The 16,285-nt window shown below is 49.4% G+C and overlaps 1 protein-coding gene across 1 annotated transcript in view; it reads left to right on the top strand.

Annotated features, from left to right (window-relative positions):
• The first annotated feature begins 2,923 nt into the window (after positions 1 to 2,923).
• LOC146771210 (prolargin-like) overlaps positions 2,924 to 16,285 on the top strand; it is a 46,339-nt gene continuing 32,977 nt past the window's right edge. The window contains exon 1 of the mRNA XM_085640291.1: positions 2,924 to 3,893. Within this exon, the coding sequence (XP_085496417.1) occupies positions 2,939 to 3,893 (955 nt within the window). The 5' untranslated portion in view covers positions 2,924 to 2,938. The remainder of the gene's footprint in view (positions 3,894 to 16,285) is intronic.

The following is a 16,285-nucleotide window of genomic DNA, read 5'->3' on the forward strand; positions in this document are numbered from 1 at the left end:
ACATAATCTTTTTTATTTTTTTTGGTTAGGCAGTATCTGGCAATATGTCTACCCGTCTGAGTTGCCTCAGCTTCTGCCCTCGCCCAAGATGCCATCATCGTAGCACAGTTTAACTCCCAGAAATCGCATGCCGATCTCTTGCAAGATCAGTAAAACACAGAAAATAAGTGCACTCTCCCAATGGTCTAGGAAAAGCTCACATGCCTGCTAATTTTGCTTTGTAACCGAGGTTTCCCCCTTATCCCCGCACCAAGTCGAGCCCCCCCTATAAAGGGGACCTCAACCCTATGGAAGGGCAACACTCATCCGGTGGTGCAGCACTTAGGGGGGTAATGAAAGAGTGAGAAATGGACGGCACGTGTAGTGAAGGTAACTGGGGGATGTATGGATATTGGAGGTCTTGTACTGTGCCGTGCCTTCCTAAAACTAACATTAGATTCACGATATCGAAACAAGGAGCTCTGCCCCTGGAACTAATTTGAGACCTGGGCAGGAAGGCACGCGACCCGCCCCAATCTCTATAACCCACATCGGCCCAGCTGTGCCCCAAAGACCTCACAGATTCCGCACGTGCAGTGCTTAACCTGTACAAAACCATCTGCCAGGCCTGCATCCGACAGCCACTTCTGTTGCACCACACATCGCTCCTGCCGTGCTGTCCAAACATATTAACATCGCAACTACTGACCCTGGCACTGTGCAACTATCTGCCAGGACTGCAGTCGGGCAGCCCCTTCAGTTTGCCCCACACATTGCTCCTGCTGTGTTGCCACTCCTGGTAACCTCACAACTCCTACCCTGACAATAGTCCAATTGTGACAATACAGACTCTTCCAGGCTTCAACGGCTAAAAGAATGGCAGGGGCAGCGCGCACTAGTAATTTCAATGTGATTGAATTACTCAATGCCTGTTGTAGTAAACTTAGACAGCCAGCGCCAACTGGTGGCAGACTGTCACCAGCTCCAGAGGTGATCAATAACTGACGGGGGCGCGCACCAGAAAGCCCCGCTCACATTTAGCTCCGGTGGACTGGATCCAGAGGATTAGCATTGGTAGGTCATTGGGCACTTACGGGTTCAAAATTGTAAAGGGGGTATCCCTGTGCTTATATTGGCAGGGGTGAGCGTGATTGAGTCCCTCCCCCTGCAGTAACATAATCAATTGTATATCCTGAGGTGATCTGTGGATGAGTGGTCCATGGTATACGAAATACAACACGGCATACATAGTTCCAGAGACCCGACTTTGAGAAACCGCCTCCCGGGTGAATTGACACAAGCAGTGCCAGGTACGACCGCCTCTCAATTAAAATTAACTGACGACACAACGACATGCCCATCATGTGACAAATGCAAAGCTGATGGATTGCCCGTGGAGCAGGGGTCTCTTGGTGGTATACCGGTGTTACCCACTAGGCCTCCATCGGCACTGCATCATGGTCATTAACAAATGTGCTTTTCTGTTCAAATTCCGTGCATGCCAGTGCACGGGGATGTGGAGCCGCAACTGGGGTGTGGACCCGGTAAAACTCAACACAACCAGCAGCCCGAATGGGGGCCAACTCACCCACGTGCTCCCCGCATGCCTCTGCCCGGCACCCTAGCATTGTCCGCCCCACCTACCAGACAAGCAACAGCGCCATGGCATGACAGGGGAGCACGAGGCCCGCACAAGACTGTGAGGTGGGTAAGTCCCAAAGCAGTGGATTAATCCTGCCGTAAACCCTGACCGCAACCAGGTACGATAGCAGGTAGGACAAAACAGGGGGGGATAAACTTGTCTGGAAATAGTGACGCCAGGGATTACCTGCTGCTCCATCACCTGCAGGCACCCATCCGACTGCCCCACCGGTACCCGCGGCTCCCTCACCACAGACAGGCCCCCCTCCATTCAGATCAGAAGAAGAAAAGCCAAGAGCCCGGTAGGATTCTGATTCACTGGCTATTTTTGGTGCACCAGAGAACACAACACACTTTATTTAGACGAACCTTGTGCCTGGGAAACCTAGCTGTTCTTTGGCTGAGGGGGCGTGCTAGAGCATTCGCAAATCTGCCCGACCACAGTTTCGCCCTCCAGAAGCCCCGGTGCTGAGATCCTCTGCCCACCCCCTAGAACACCAAAGGGAAAGTAATCCGGCCCGCCGTATAGTGTCAAGTCTTGTCCCCCACGTGAGGATCTCGGTGCTATGGGGTTCTGCTGCGGAATTCCTCTGCCTAGTCCTATTGGATGAACATCCAGGTCTTCAAGTCCTTCCTGAACTGTTGGAGAGACAGAGCTACCCTAGGTGTAGGGGGTTCCTGATCCTAACCGCCAGGTGGGAGAAGCAGCAGCTTCCATAGTTCTCACGACGGATGCACTGGGTGCTGCTAAAGAGAGGGAACTGGAACAGAGTTTCCTGGTTTGGTAGGTAGAAGTTCACTCGTTTGCTGAGGTACGCCGGACCTCCGTTGTGTAGTGCCTTGTAAGTGAGCAGCTTCAACTGACATCTCTTCACGACTGGTAGCCAATGGAGTTTCTTGAGATGTGGGATGATGTGTGTCTGGTAATGCCTGTGTTGATAAGTGACAAAACTTCTTCATAACGCACCATAACAAAGCTTGTGAAAGGTCAGATGTGCCCAGCGACACACTGTTCTGATATGGGATTAGGAAATGCTAGAGCAGAGAAATGTCAGGCTATAAGAGATGGTAGGAGGGACTGAGGGCAGTAGAGGTCCAAGACTCCCCATGGGAAGGGAATTATAAGGTACAAAGGGAACTGTTTGCTGTGAAAACACCATTAAAAGTAGCATGTATTTGGGTTGTTTTAGTTGTCATATTTCTGTCACCATGTTCAACACATTTTTTTAGTTCAGCTGGGGAGTGTAACACTGGTTTGGACCATGTCTAACAAGCCTCTTCTGCACTTTTTGTGTTCCAGCTGCTGGGGACCTGGACCATGAAGTCCTTTTTTATTCTGTTGCTCCCTCTGATCCTGCTACTGTTGTCTGAGGTTGATGGGCAACGCAGACCAAAGCCAACGAAGGCCAAGCCACCCAAGCTACCCAAGAAGCCCACCCGACCTCCTCCGGAACCAGTGGAGCCGACGGACCTGCCTCCACCTCTTCCTTTTGGTCCACCATCAGTTTTCCCAGACTGCCCACGGGAATGCTTTTGCCCACCAGATTTCCAATCAGCACTTTACTGTGACAGCCGAAACCTGAGAAAGGTCCCAATCATCCCAGCCCGCACCCGGTACCTTTATTTGCAGAACAACTTCATTGATGACCTGCAGGAAGAATCCTTCAGGAATGCAACTGAGATCAAATGGATCAACCTCGACAACAACCGCATTAAGAAGGTGGGCAAGGGCATCCTAGAGAAGATGGACAACCTCACCTTCTTGTACATGGAGAGGAATCAGCTGAAGGAACTGCCTGCCTTCCTACCTGCCCACTTGGAACAGTTGAGGTTGAGCAGGAACCAAATTTCCAAAATTCCTGCCGGTGTATTCAATAAGTTGGAGCACCTGCTGCTTTTGGACCTTCACCACAACAAACTGAGCGATGGGATCTTTAATAAGAACACATTCAGGGGCTTAAAGAACCTCATGCAGCTGAACCTTGCCCATAACATCCTCCGAAAGATGCCATCAGGTGTCCCCAACAGCATCCACCAGCTGTTTCTGGACAGGAATAATATTGAGGAAATACCTGATGACTACTTTAAAGACTTCCCTAACCTGGCCTTCATCAGATTAAACTACAACCAATTGTCTGACAAAGGCACGCCCAAGAACATTTTCAACGTCTCGAATTTGTTGGTTCTGCAGTTGTCCCATAACAGACTGACCACTGTGCCGCGGATCAGCCCCACACTGGAGCACTTGTACTTGAATGACAATGTCATTGAAAGTGAGTATTAAGCTTTTCAAAGAGGATGGTAATGGTGGGCCTTTTAATCTTGGTATAAGAATGCATGCTGCCCAAAGTCTATGAGGTTCCTTTGTTAGGCCTTCGAGTCCTCTCTGATCAAAAGCTAGTTTTCACTTATGACACAGATTCCCTTGGCAATCATTGATTGACACTGTTCTAGTTTTTTATATATCCTCGGAGTCAGGGAGCTCAATTTTTAAGTGAAACGAGCTTTGTTTTTTTTTGTTGCAGCAGATTATTATTATCCATACACAAACTCATTCTGCCTCTTCACTGGTGTATATGTCAGCTCTATCTCAAATACCACATTCAATCAATGAATCATAATTTGTAGAGCGTAGCTACTCACCCATGAGGGTCTCATGGCGATGTGGATGGGGGGGCTGAAGGTCTGTCTGGGCACTGAGGTTAGTTGAAGAGCCAGTCTTGAGATCCTTCCTGAATTGCATCAGCAATTGCCTGAGGTGGAGATACAGGGCGTACTAGGTCTTGGCTGTTATCTGGTTAAAGGATCTTTCCCCAGTCCTGGTCTAGCAGATCCGTGGGACGGTGGCAAAAGCCTGTTGGGTGGAGCAGAGGTGTCTGGTGGGTACGTGGTGTGAGAGGTGGTGGTTCAGTTATGCTGGTCGGGCATTATGGAGTGCTTATAGGTGTGTGTGAGGAGCTTGAAGGTGACTCTTTTGTTGACTGGGAGCCAGTAGAGTTCTTGCAGGTGAACGGTAATGTGGCCACGGCGAGGGATGTTGAGAACCAGCCTGGATGCACCGTTTTGAATGTTCTGTAGTTTCCTGAGATGTTTCTGGGAGACGCCTGCGTAGACTACTTTGCCGTAGTTGTGTCTGCTGCTGATGAGCGTGAGGGCGACCGTCTGTCTGGACCCAGTGGGGATACATCTGAAGGTCTTTCAAAGCAGGTGGAAAATGTGGAAGCATGATGAGGAGATGGTGTCTATCTATCGGTTCATAGTGAGAGAGCAGTTCAGTATGATGCAGAGGTTTTGTGCATGGTCTGTGGGTGTGGGGAGGTGTTCCTAGCGCGGCGGGCCACCAAGAGTCATCGTGTGGAGGTGGTGGACCTCAGGATGACGACTTCAGTCTTTTCTGAGTTGAGCTTGAGGCAACTGTCTCTCATCTAGGTAGCTGCTGCTTTTATCCTGGTGCGGGTGTTGTTTCTGATGATTGTGGCGCTGGTTGGTGAGGATCACCTGGGTGTCATTGGTGTAGGAGACGATGCTGGGTCTGTGGTTCCTGACGATGGCTGAGAGTGGGGCCATGTAGTCGTTGAAGAGGGTGGGGCTCAGGTAGGTGCCCTGGGGGACTTCACAGCCGACCTTCATGGGTTCTGAGAGGAACGGTGGTAGTCTGACTCACTGTTCTACCGTTGAGGCTGGAGCAGATGCAGTCCAGGGCTTTGTCATGGATGTCGGCGTTGTGGAGTCTCATGCTTGGGGTGTGGTGGGAAACAGTGTTGAAGGTGGCTGAGAGGTCCAAGCGGATGAGGGCTGCTGTTTCGCCCCGGTCGAGGAGGGAGCGGATGTCATCGGTGGCGGCGAGGAGGGCGGTATATGTGCTGTGGTTGCTTCGAAAGCCGGATTGGGAGATGTCAAGGACATGGTTGGCCTTCTCAATGACCTTGGCTAGGAAGGGGAGCAGGGAGATGGGTCTGAAGTTCTTGAGGCCCATCGGGTCGGCGGATGTCTTCTTCAGCAGGGGGTTGATCTCATTGTGTTTCCAGTCATCCAGGAAGGTGGCAATCTCGATGGACCAGTTGATGGTGCAGTGTAGCTTGGGGGCGATGGAGATTGAGGCTCAGTGGAAGATGTGGAGCGGGCAGGGGCCCATGGAGGGTTCCAGAGTGGATGCCCTTCATGGTCTTCAGAGTGTCATTCGTGGTGAGCGATGTCCAGTTGAGCAGAATCTTTTGGGGGGTGGCATTGTTGGGTGCGGTGGTGGCGGGAGTGATGAGAGGGTTCTGCTTGATCTTGTCGCGGAAGTAGGTGCCGAGTTTGTTGAAGAGGGCATTGAAGGGTGGGTCTTCTGTTGCCTTGCTGTTGGGCGAAGAGTTCTTTGCTGTTGTGTGCATTGGTAATGATTCTCTCTTGAAGGGACGTTTTCTTTGTAGTTTTGAGGAGGAGGTCGGGTGCGGTGACGGCGGCTTTGAAGGCTGCGTGGGCTTCCAGGGTTCTGTTGTTCCTTCATCTTTTCTCGAGCTGTCTACAGGTACGCCTGGACTCATGGAGGAGGTGAGTGACCTAGCTGGCTTTCTTGGAGTGTTGCTTGCTGGGTGCTTTCTTGAGGGGCGCCAGAGTGGCAGAGTGGCAGAGAAGACGGGGTCGAGCATATGTCCTGCTGAGTGTGTGGGAGAGATGACTAGCTGCTTGAGTCCTACATTTGTGAGGTTCTCCGGGAGGAATTTGGTGTTCTTGTCATTGGGGTTGTCCAGGTGAAAGTTGAGGTCGCTGAGTAGGATTAAATTGGTGGATGTGAGAGTCTGTGGTGCGATGAAGTCGATTATGGTGTCGGTGAAGGGCAGGCGGGGGCCAGGACGTCTGTAGACGAGGGTGGTGTTGGGGTTGGTCTGGACTTGAAAGTGGAGATGTTCCATGGTTGTCGTTGGGTCATCTGAGTGGGTGGTCAGGGTGAGGGTGTTTTTGTGGATGGTGGCGATGCCTCCTCCTGGTTGGTTTGTGCGGTCCTTGCGGGTGATCTTGTAGCCATAGGTGATGGCAGTGGCGATGTCTATGGCTGGGCTGGGGTTCATCCAGGTTTCTATAAGGAAGGCTTTGTTGGGCGAGACAGAGTAGAAGAGTCCCAGATTTCTGTGGCATGTATGTGGATGGAGCGCATGTTGAGGAGGATGCTGCTCAGCTGGTCAGGTATGCAGTGGGTCGGCCGGGTGGCGGGAGGAGCTTGAGTGCGGAGGTGGGTGAGGGTGCAGCTGCAGTTTCGGCAGGAGAAAGGTGGCAGGCAGTGTGGTGTCCGGTGTTAAGGGCGTGGTGGTAGTGTCTCCTCTCCTTAATTACTTGCCACTGTTACCAAAATGGCTGCATCTCAAATGCAGGATGTTTTGGAGTTGTTAAACTGCCTTGACAATTATCATGCATGGATATTATTTAAGAGTAGCAGGAGGCAGAAATTGCTACCCCTAGTTGTTCTGTGGGGCCTCTGGCGCTGTACTTCCTACTGCTGGTCTCAAAGGGCTTAAACATATCTGCCTGAACAGTAAGTAAGCAGGCTCTTAAAGGCATGCTTATTTTCAATACCATTCACTCCTTAACCTTTCCACAGTTTCTCAAGAGCAGATGGATGAGTTGGGGTCTAATAGTGTGACAAGGGGACTAGCTTGTGACATCTTAGAAAGTAGAAGACAGTATGACGCCATTTTCACTGCCCCTGGAATTTTGGTGCAATGGCATCAGTGTTTTCAGATTGGGTTTAGTCCACACTCAGGGGACAGAATCTGTTCTCCCATTGATCATGCTATATGGTAAGTCTGTCTACCACGGAGATGTCTCAGCATGGGCTCTTTTGGACCCATCAGCTTTTTTGACACAGTCAGAGGTCGATAGGGGTGCTCCTAGTCTATCCAGGATACAGTTCTCTCTGCACAAGCACCATCAGGGGGGGTTCTCACACTTTTCACCTCCTTATTTCCAACCACTGAGAATCTCCACAGGGATGTTTAACTTGTACTTTGATCTGGTTGCGAAGCTCTTCCGCCCTTGGACTGTCACCTGTACAGGTCCTCAAACTCTCGTCTGTCTTAGGAGATGAGTCGAAAGACTGAAGATAATCCTTTTCATGAGAGCACAGTGGCAGCTCTAAACTGGACGCGCTGCAGTTGCCTCAATTTGAGGACAAAGTGACAGAGATAATGGGGAATACAGATCTTTGGGATCCTGTGGATTGGCCTGTAAGCAGCGGTGAGCCTGAGTCAGTTTAACTGGAAAAGACTCTGGGTTGTAAACTACACAGAGATTGACAGGGTCACTTCTGAATCTTTTTTCCAAATTCAGGTCCTCCCCAGGATTATTCTCTGTAGAGCCATGAAAGACCTGCCAACACACGCGCCCATACATGAACTTTCCTCCCGATCGCACCAGCACCGGATCGGGAGCGGTGTAGACCCTGCCGGACGTTGGTGCTTCCCGCTGGACCTGTCTCTCTTGGTGAGCTCGGTAGGGAATGTACAGAAGGCAAGAATAAAGCATTTCTGCTACAGAGTGACAGACAAAGCGCTCTGTTTTAAGGTTTACTCAATTAATTAAAGTACAGCAATGCAGAGGCTGTGCCATGAATGTGAGATCAATAAGCATTTAATTCATAGGAATGACAGCAATACTCAGGAGCGTTCCGACTCCAGCATAGATTCGACTTCAAAGGATTGGGGAGAGGGACTCTCTTAGCATGAAGAAATCACACCCTTTCATGGGCTTTAGACAAAAGCTTCACACATTTACTACATTAGCACATGCTTCACCTGCTCACAACGAATAGAAATAAAGCAAAGAGCAGCCGCTGCAACAGAATATATCCAAAGGTGTCCTCGCTGTTCTAACACGTGGAGTTCTAGTGTTCACAGCATCTGCTTTCAGTGCATGAAATGTGACATAATGTGCTGTTCAGCCTGGGCAGTGGCTCTGTCTGTCGGCCTTTGAAGATGTGTGGAGCTTAATTCACGAAGTATGCAAAATTCAGAAGCCCAAAAGGAAACATGTCTGTGCCCCCCCCCCCCCCTCCCTTTCTTTTCTGAATTCACAGGTTCTATGTCTCAGGTCGGGTTGTTGATACGTCGCGCGCGTGGCCAATCAAGCCTTGTCCCGGAAGCGCTCCGTCCTTCTAAGGCATCTATTTACGCTTCCTGGCACAGAAGCACCAAGCAAGACCCGCAGCTTCTTCCTCCTCAGACAGGGGAGGGGCTATGGGGGGGCTTTCATGTGTTTGCTTCAATTTGTAACAGTTTGCAGGTTCCATTGCGACCTACATGGAACTTCTTGAAGTTCTACAAACCCCAGCTGAATTTACAGGGAGTCCACGTGTCTGTCCTCGAGAGGTTCACGGCCTTCGTCCCAAACCAGGGATTTGACATCACCACCTGACACTCGATCAGTCCTTCCGCATTCCATGCTCAAACCACAGATTTAAGAAGAAGACGGCATCCGAGAGAATGAGATGGGATTGTTGTCCCATCACCCGTTCCACATGGTTGGTACAAACATTCAGCTTCTCTTGAATGTTCTCAACAGTGAATGCATCCTTCATGAGCAGGACAGCATTGCAACCCTTGTAGACACATTTTCAGTCTCTACCCCATGAAAATGTTTCTAAGGGACTTACAGGGTGTGTGGTTTTTCCGTGCTCTGTCCCTCAGAAAGTTTGTAGAGATCTGGACTTCCAACTGGTCTCTCTTTCGGTCACAGAAAAGGTGATACTTTATAAACACTTCACGGGTGAACCACGCACACGTCTACAAGGCTTGTGTGATGGCACCTCCAGAGACGGTGAGGACGAAGATTTAGGGGGCCTGCACAGACAGGTTTAGGGGACCCTGCGGGGACAGTTCCAGCGTAAGCCAGAGGAGGCGGATGCGGCTCGAATAGCCATTGCCTGTGCTTCCTTGGCGACCCTAAAGACACAAAGCCAGGGGCAGATGGAGGAAAGGCAACTCTCAAAGACGGAGGCAGGGTGAGTTTGAGGGGACACAGCCGGGATCAGTTGGGGGGGCAGAGGAAAGTGAAGTATCCAGGGCCAGGAGTGACCTGTGGACAGGACTCCAGCATTGCAGACAGGCGACACAGGGATGGAAGTGGACCGGGGATAGAGATTCGGGGGCGGTCTGAGGAGCCACAGGTGGCCTGGGGAGACTGTGCCAGGAGCAGCCAGTGGAAGCACTGAAGAGATGGCCTCAGGAAGGTCTCTCAGCCTCACCGACCACGGGACGTGGCAGCAGCCAATGCGAGATTACAAGATTATTTTTGTCTATGTTCATTCAAAGAGGAGGTGCAGTCTGACAAGAGATGTGCAGCTGGGCAGGAGACATACAACCAGACACACAGCTAGACAGGGATGTTCAGCTGGACAGGAGACATACAACCAGACGCAAGACACACAGCTAGACAGGGATGTTCAGCTGGACAGGAGACATACAACCAGACGTGAGACACACAGCTAAATAGGGATGAGCAGGTGGACAGGAGACATACAACCAGACGCGAGACACACAGCTAGACAGGGATGTGCAGCTGCACAGCAGACATACAACCAGACGTGAGACACACAGCTAAATAGGGATGTGCAGGTGGACAGGAGACATACAAACAGACGCGAGACACACAGCTAGACAGGGATGTGCAGCTGGACAGGAGATATACAATGAGACACACAGCCAGACAGGGATGTGCAGGTGGACAGGAGACATACAACCAGACAAGGGATGTGCAGGTGGACAGGAGACATACAACCAGACGTGAGACACACAGACAGACAGGGATGTGCAGGTGGATAGGAGATGTACAACCAGAGAAGGGATGTGCAGGTGGACAGGAGACATACAATCAGACGCGAGACACACAGCCAGACAGGGATGTGCAGGTGGATGGGAGACATACAACCAGATGCAAGACACACTACCAGACAGGGATGTGCAGGTGGATAGGAGATATACAACCAGACGCGAGACACACAGCCAGACAGGGATGTGCAGCTGGACAGGAGACATGCCACCAGACCAAGGATGTTCAGATAAACTGGACCCGTACAGTCAGACAGGAGAACTGTAGCCAGGCAATGGACACACCGCGGGATGAGATGTTGACGCTGGAGGCGCGGAAGGCTGTCCGCGGTGATGAGTGAGGGAGATCTTTGATGGCACTCTTCAAATTAAACTATCTCTGGTTCATGGTGCAGTGAGGGCGTGTGTGCTATGCAGGTTGCTGTAGCCAACTCCAATGGGAGCGATGCCGCATGAACCAGATCCAGCCAGCGATGCAATGACGGGCGCTGTTAGATCTGGGGGTCTCTAGTTGGCAGAGGTATCCACCTTAGACCAAATAGGGACCCTTGCTTCTAGTCAGGGTACAGGGACACACACGGTAGATAACCCCTGCTCACCCTCTAGGTAGCTTGGCTCGAGCAGACAGGCTTATCCCCAAGGCAATGTGTAAGGTATTTGCACGTAGACACCACAATGATCCCCCCTCCGCACACCACAAACTTAGACCACACAGGTGAGTTATATCAAAAATAATATATCTTTATCTAGTTCCCGCAGTTGAAATCAAGCATCACAGGTTTACACAATATTCGCTTTCTTGGTTGGTCGGGATCGTGAGATGATAGTCTCTAGTTTCTTGAGTGATTCGATACTCACTGAGAATGAATCAGTTTGTAGGCTCTCGATGTTTAGGCAGCTACGTTGCTCCGGCGGTGTCGCTGCACTCGTTGTACAAGCGCTCCTCGGGCTGTTCGGTGCAAGGATTCCACAACTCCCTCGACGAGCCCCCAGTGACGATGTCGACGTCACCGGAGTCAGCCACTCACAGCGCGGCTTCGTAGAGCAGGTAAATAAGACTCTCGATCTGCTTCAGGCCTCCGGGTCGCGGCAAGGCACGTGCCGATGAGCACGTCGATCTTCTTGATGCGGCAACCGGTGTCAGGCCCGGATCGGTGTGGTACTCTCCAGCAAGACAGAGAGCAGCCAGCCCACCTCACAGGCAGATGTTGAGAAGCTTGGTAGAACAGTCCACGGTCCCTGCGGCACACAGCAGCGCAGGTGGGACACAGCAGAGTCTTGAGTTCTTGGCAACCTTTCTATCCCTGGGTTGCGAAACAGGAGGCCAGCTCTTCTCAGGCCCTTGGAGATTCAGTTGAAGACACAGCACACAGCAAAGTCTTGTTTGGTCAAGTGGATAGGGTCAGCACACAGCAAGACCCCTTCTCCTCCTCAGCTTCAGTTGTACAGCAGAACAGGTCAGCCTTTAAAGCACACAGCACGGCAATCTTCCTTTAGTTCTTCAGCGGTCCGTCTTTCAGCAGAGGTTCCTCTCGATGGTCGAATCTAAAAATCTGTTGTCAGGGGTCGTGTACTTATACCCCAAGAAGTCTTTGAAGTCTTTGTGCAAGCGGGTCCTGAGCCCGGTCTGATCCAGTTCTGGGTGTTGCTGGAGCACTTTGTTTTCCTGGCCTCTACATTCTTTTCAGAGTGAGGGGCAGAGTCGTCAGCCGCCCAGCAGGAGGTGGAGCCAGCAGAGTGGCAGGCAGGCACAGCCCTATTCAATCCCAGGTGCTATCTCCTCCCTCCACTCTCCTTGCAAATGTCGCCATTCAGCAGAGGGCTGACTCAGCCAACCTCCCGGGGGATCCCCAGCCCCTGTCACTCTCAAACCAGACAGTCAATCCACAAGCGCGCCCAGGCACACAGAAAGGTCAGACAAGAGAACAGCTACTCTCTAAAAAGTACTATTCTCCAACTCAGGATTTAAAAACAACCTCTCCTAAAAGATGTGTTATTAAATGCTGAGCTCAGGGATATCAAACACTCATGTCTTATCTTGTTCCTATGGGAAGATAGGCGGATAGCCATTGGCACCCGCCTCCCCCATGTTAGCCTACGGAACAAGATAACCTTGCAGTAGTGAACACACAAAATGGCCGGTGTTCACTACCAGAACATGTTACCTGCACTAGTACATGCTCTACCTTCTACATACACTGCACCCTGCCCAGGGGGGTACCTTGGGCCTTCCATAGGGATGACTGACGTGTACGAAAAGGGAAGGGTTAGGCCCGGCCAGTGTGGACACTGGCCAGGAGGACATGGCAGTCCGGGGACTGCAGGCAGGCCTGCGGCGGCAGGCCTGAGACACTGTATTAGGGCTACACAGGTGGGTGGCGCAATCAGCGCTGCAGACCCACTAGTAGCATCTGTCATCACCAGCCCTGGCACACACAGTGCACTTTACTAGGGACTTCATGGGGATACAAATATGCCAATCAGGTATATCCAATCAATACGATATTTTACACAGGGAGCACTTACACTCTGGCACTGGTTAGCAGTGGCAGAGTGTCCAAAGCATCTAAACCAGCAAAAACGAAATCCAGCACAGCATCAAAATCCAGGTAGCAGAGGCAAAAGATAGGGGAAAAACCCACGCCAAGGATGTCAGGTCTAACAGGCGCCTAGTAGAGTTGGCTCTGACGGCTCGCATAAGACCACGGAAATCAAAAGTCGATTTTATGAACACGGAGCCGGCTGTGGTCCCTCCGGAGTAGCTTTCATGGTAACCCTGAATAATACAATATGAAGCTTTCTCCAGACCTGCACACAGTGTAGGTCCCAGGGGATCTCTGGGCTCAGCTTATTCTAGCAAAGACCTCGCACGGTTAGCTGTACCCTGGGGCAGGTGGAGGGCTGCGGGAATGTACTGGGAAAAACCATGAGCCACTTCCACCCTTGGGCCCTGCCCACGTGGTGGTGTCTGTGGTGCACCCTCAAAACAGTCTATCCTGAGCTGAGGAGCAAGGTCTGAACACCGCACCTCCCCTGCACCTCAATGTCCAGCTCCTTTCATTATTGGGTGTGTATAGCGCAGGACCAGACTGAGTGGGGGACAGAGCATCTTACATGGAAATATTTTCGTCCTAGCACAAAAGTCAAAGCACCGTCCAGCGGTGTAAATTAAGCACCTTGAATACTATTTAGAACGAAGAACGTTTGCATTTTTTGCATTTTTTTACAAATAAAGTGTTTCAGAAAAAATGATAATATAAGATAATAGCCTATAGCATAAGCTTAATATAAACAGTTACATAGGTTTAATGTAATGCAGACAGACAGACTGAATACGCTTTATTCGATTTAAGACATATTAAACAATAAAAGCACAATGCACTTAAAACTTAAATTACATCAGAACAACTTAAATAAAAGAAGCAAGAATCACAAGCGATTTAGAGGAAAGAGGGGCCATCCATTGACTTCCTATATCTAACCGCCCCTTTCAAATATTTAGCTGTGATCAGTCACAGGTCCATCTTTTAAAAGTTGCAACTTTAAAAAAGCAGGTTGGCATTGTCTCAAGCCATACACTATTAAAATAGGTAAAATCCATATTTTCCTATGCAGAGTATAAAACTTACAAAAAAACATAACATGAATTGTGGACTGTACAGACGTATTATCACCGGGGCATAAGCATAAGGAACGAGACCAGTCGTTGATATTTGGAAAAATGACCCTAATGTGAAGATTTCCTAGGAGTAAACGGGTCAATAGCAACCACTCATAAATTCCTAAGGTGTTTATCAGATAGGGCTGCGTTCCTGATTGGGTCAAAACCAATTGATTTTCTCTAACTAAAGGCTTCATTATATTTGTGGACAATCTAGTATTCTCCATATGATCAATGCATAACAACTTTAATTCATTCCTGGTGACATGATTCAAACTGTCAGGATTAACAAATCATTTACGAATTTCTTAACATATGTGATCCAGGGAATACGGTCTACCCCATGAAGAGACAGACAGTCGTTAATCACGTCCCGATTTAAGGTAGTTGAAATGCCTGTTCAAACCTTATGCCATAATAGGATAGGCTGCATTTTAATCAAGTCGGACAAGTATGGCAGCCCCAACTCAGCATGACAGATAAACATAGCAGTGCTACTCTGTACCGCTAAAAGGTATCTTAGGAATCTATTTTCTACCAACTGTAAAGACGCAAAATTGCAATAGCCCCAGATGCCAGCTCCATACATGGCAATAGGTATGCATTTGGCTTTATAGATTGTTAATAGATCAGCACTTGGACGCTTTCCTACCTTTCTAGAAAAATTTATCAATGCACCTATGGCTTTGCAAAATATCAATTTTCTGGAGTCAGAAGCTTTTGCCCATAGGCCCCTTCTTTCGATTACAACGCCCAAGTAAGAAAAGTGATTTGTGAAGCCGAGTTTCCTATTATCAATATAGAAATCGCGGCACTTAACATTGGACTTACAACATTTCATTGTGAATGTTTTATTAATGTTTACTTTAAGATCAAGATCTAACATATAGGCAGGAAAGCTAGAGACAACTTTCTGTAGGCCAAGGGGGGTACGGGCCAAGAGGACATCGTCATCCGCATACAGCAATGCTCCAATTGGCCGATTACCAATACCTGGTAGGTCCTGGCATTAACTTCTCAAAGTTGCTCCCAACCTGTTAATATAGAGTGTAAACAGAAGGGGGGGGCTCACACACACCCCTGCCGCACCCCCGTCTTAACATGGAAACTGTGGCTGAGTTTGCCACTTCTCCCGTATCGAACCTGGGCCCTAGCGACTAAGTAAGACTGCTTTAAAAAATTTAGAATCGGCAAATCCATCCCCATGGTCTCTAATATACACCATAGCTTCTGGTGATTGACGCAATCAAAAGCTGAGCTCAGATCGACAAAACACAAATATAAACTCCTCCTTTTGGCTTATATATATTTTCTCATCAGGAGATTCAAGTTCAGGCTCTGTTAAACAGTACCCAGTCCTTGACGAAATCCATACTGTAATTCTGAAATTATATCGTTTTCCTCCACCCAAAGCTGCAATCGATTTAAGACAACACGCCCGGCCACCTTTACAAGAGAATCCAAGTTGCTGTAAATCCCTGGGTACAGCAAGCCCTTAGGACCATAGTTAATAGTGGGCCCGAAGCGCAGGGCAAGATTTAAATAGATCCACGGGTATACTATCCGGGCCCAGGGCTTTGCCTCCCTTACTCACATCTATAGCTAAAATCACCTCATTAACATTGAAGTCAATATCAATTGGCAGATAGCTTGGGAGGTTTAGTCTCAGGACCCCTTCATTTTGGGGCTCTACCAGATTGCAATAGAGACTAGAGAAATGAGTCACCCATTGATCCTCCCCCAGTGTGATTTCAATACTAGGTAATTTCCTAGAGGCAAGAAATGGTGCATTCACCGCCTTCCAAAAGCCTTTCGTATCTTTCAGTTCTGAGGCTTGCTTAAGATTTTGCCATAATTCCGATCTTATGGCAATTTTACATTCTTTAAGGGATACCTTATATGCTACTCTTGCCATTTTTATTGCTCCTGCGTCTCTCATGGGCTTATGCAAGGCGGTTAGCAAGGCTGCATGTGCTTTTGAGCATTTGGAGTCGAACCAACCGTTCTTACTATCTGCCCGGTCTTTGCCTTGATAATAATTTGTTTTGTATGAACGGGGATACATTTCTAAAAGAACTAAGAACATCAGACTTGCTGGCAGTTTCATTGAGACAAACCAAGCAGTCATCTTTACAGCTACTTAAAAGTGACTTACATAGTTGTAACGAGTCAAAGCCCACCCACTTAAATGTATAACAAT

This window comes from Triturus cristatus, unplaced genomic scaffold (assembly GCF_964204655.1).
Source record: "Triturus cristatus unplaced genomic scaffold, aTriCri1.1 SCAFFOLD_951, whole genome shotgun sequence".
Lineage (NCBI taxonomy): Eukaryota > Metazoa > Chordata > Amphibia > Caudata > Salamandridae > Triturus > Triturus cristatus.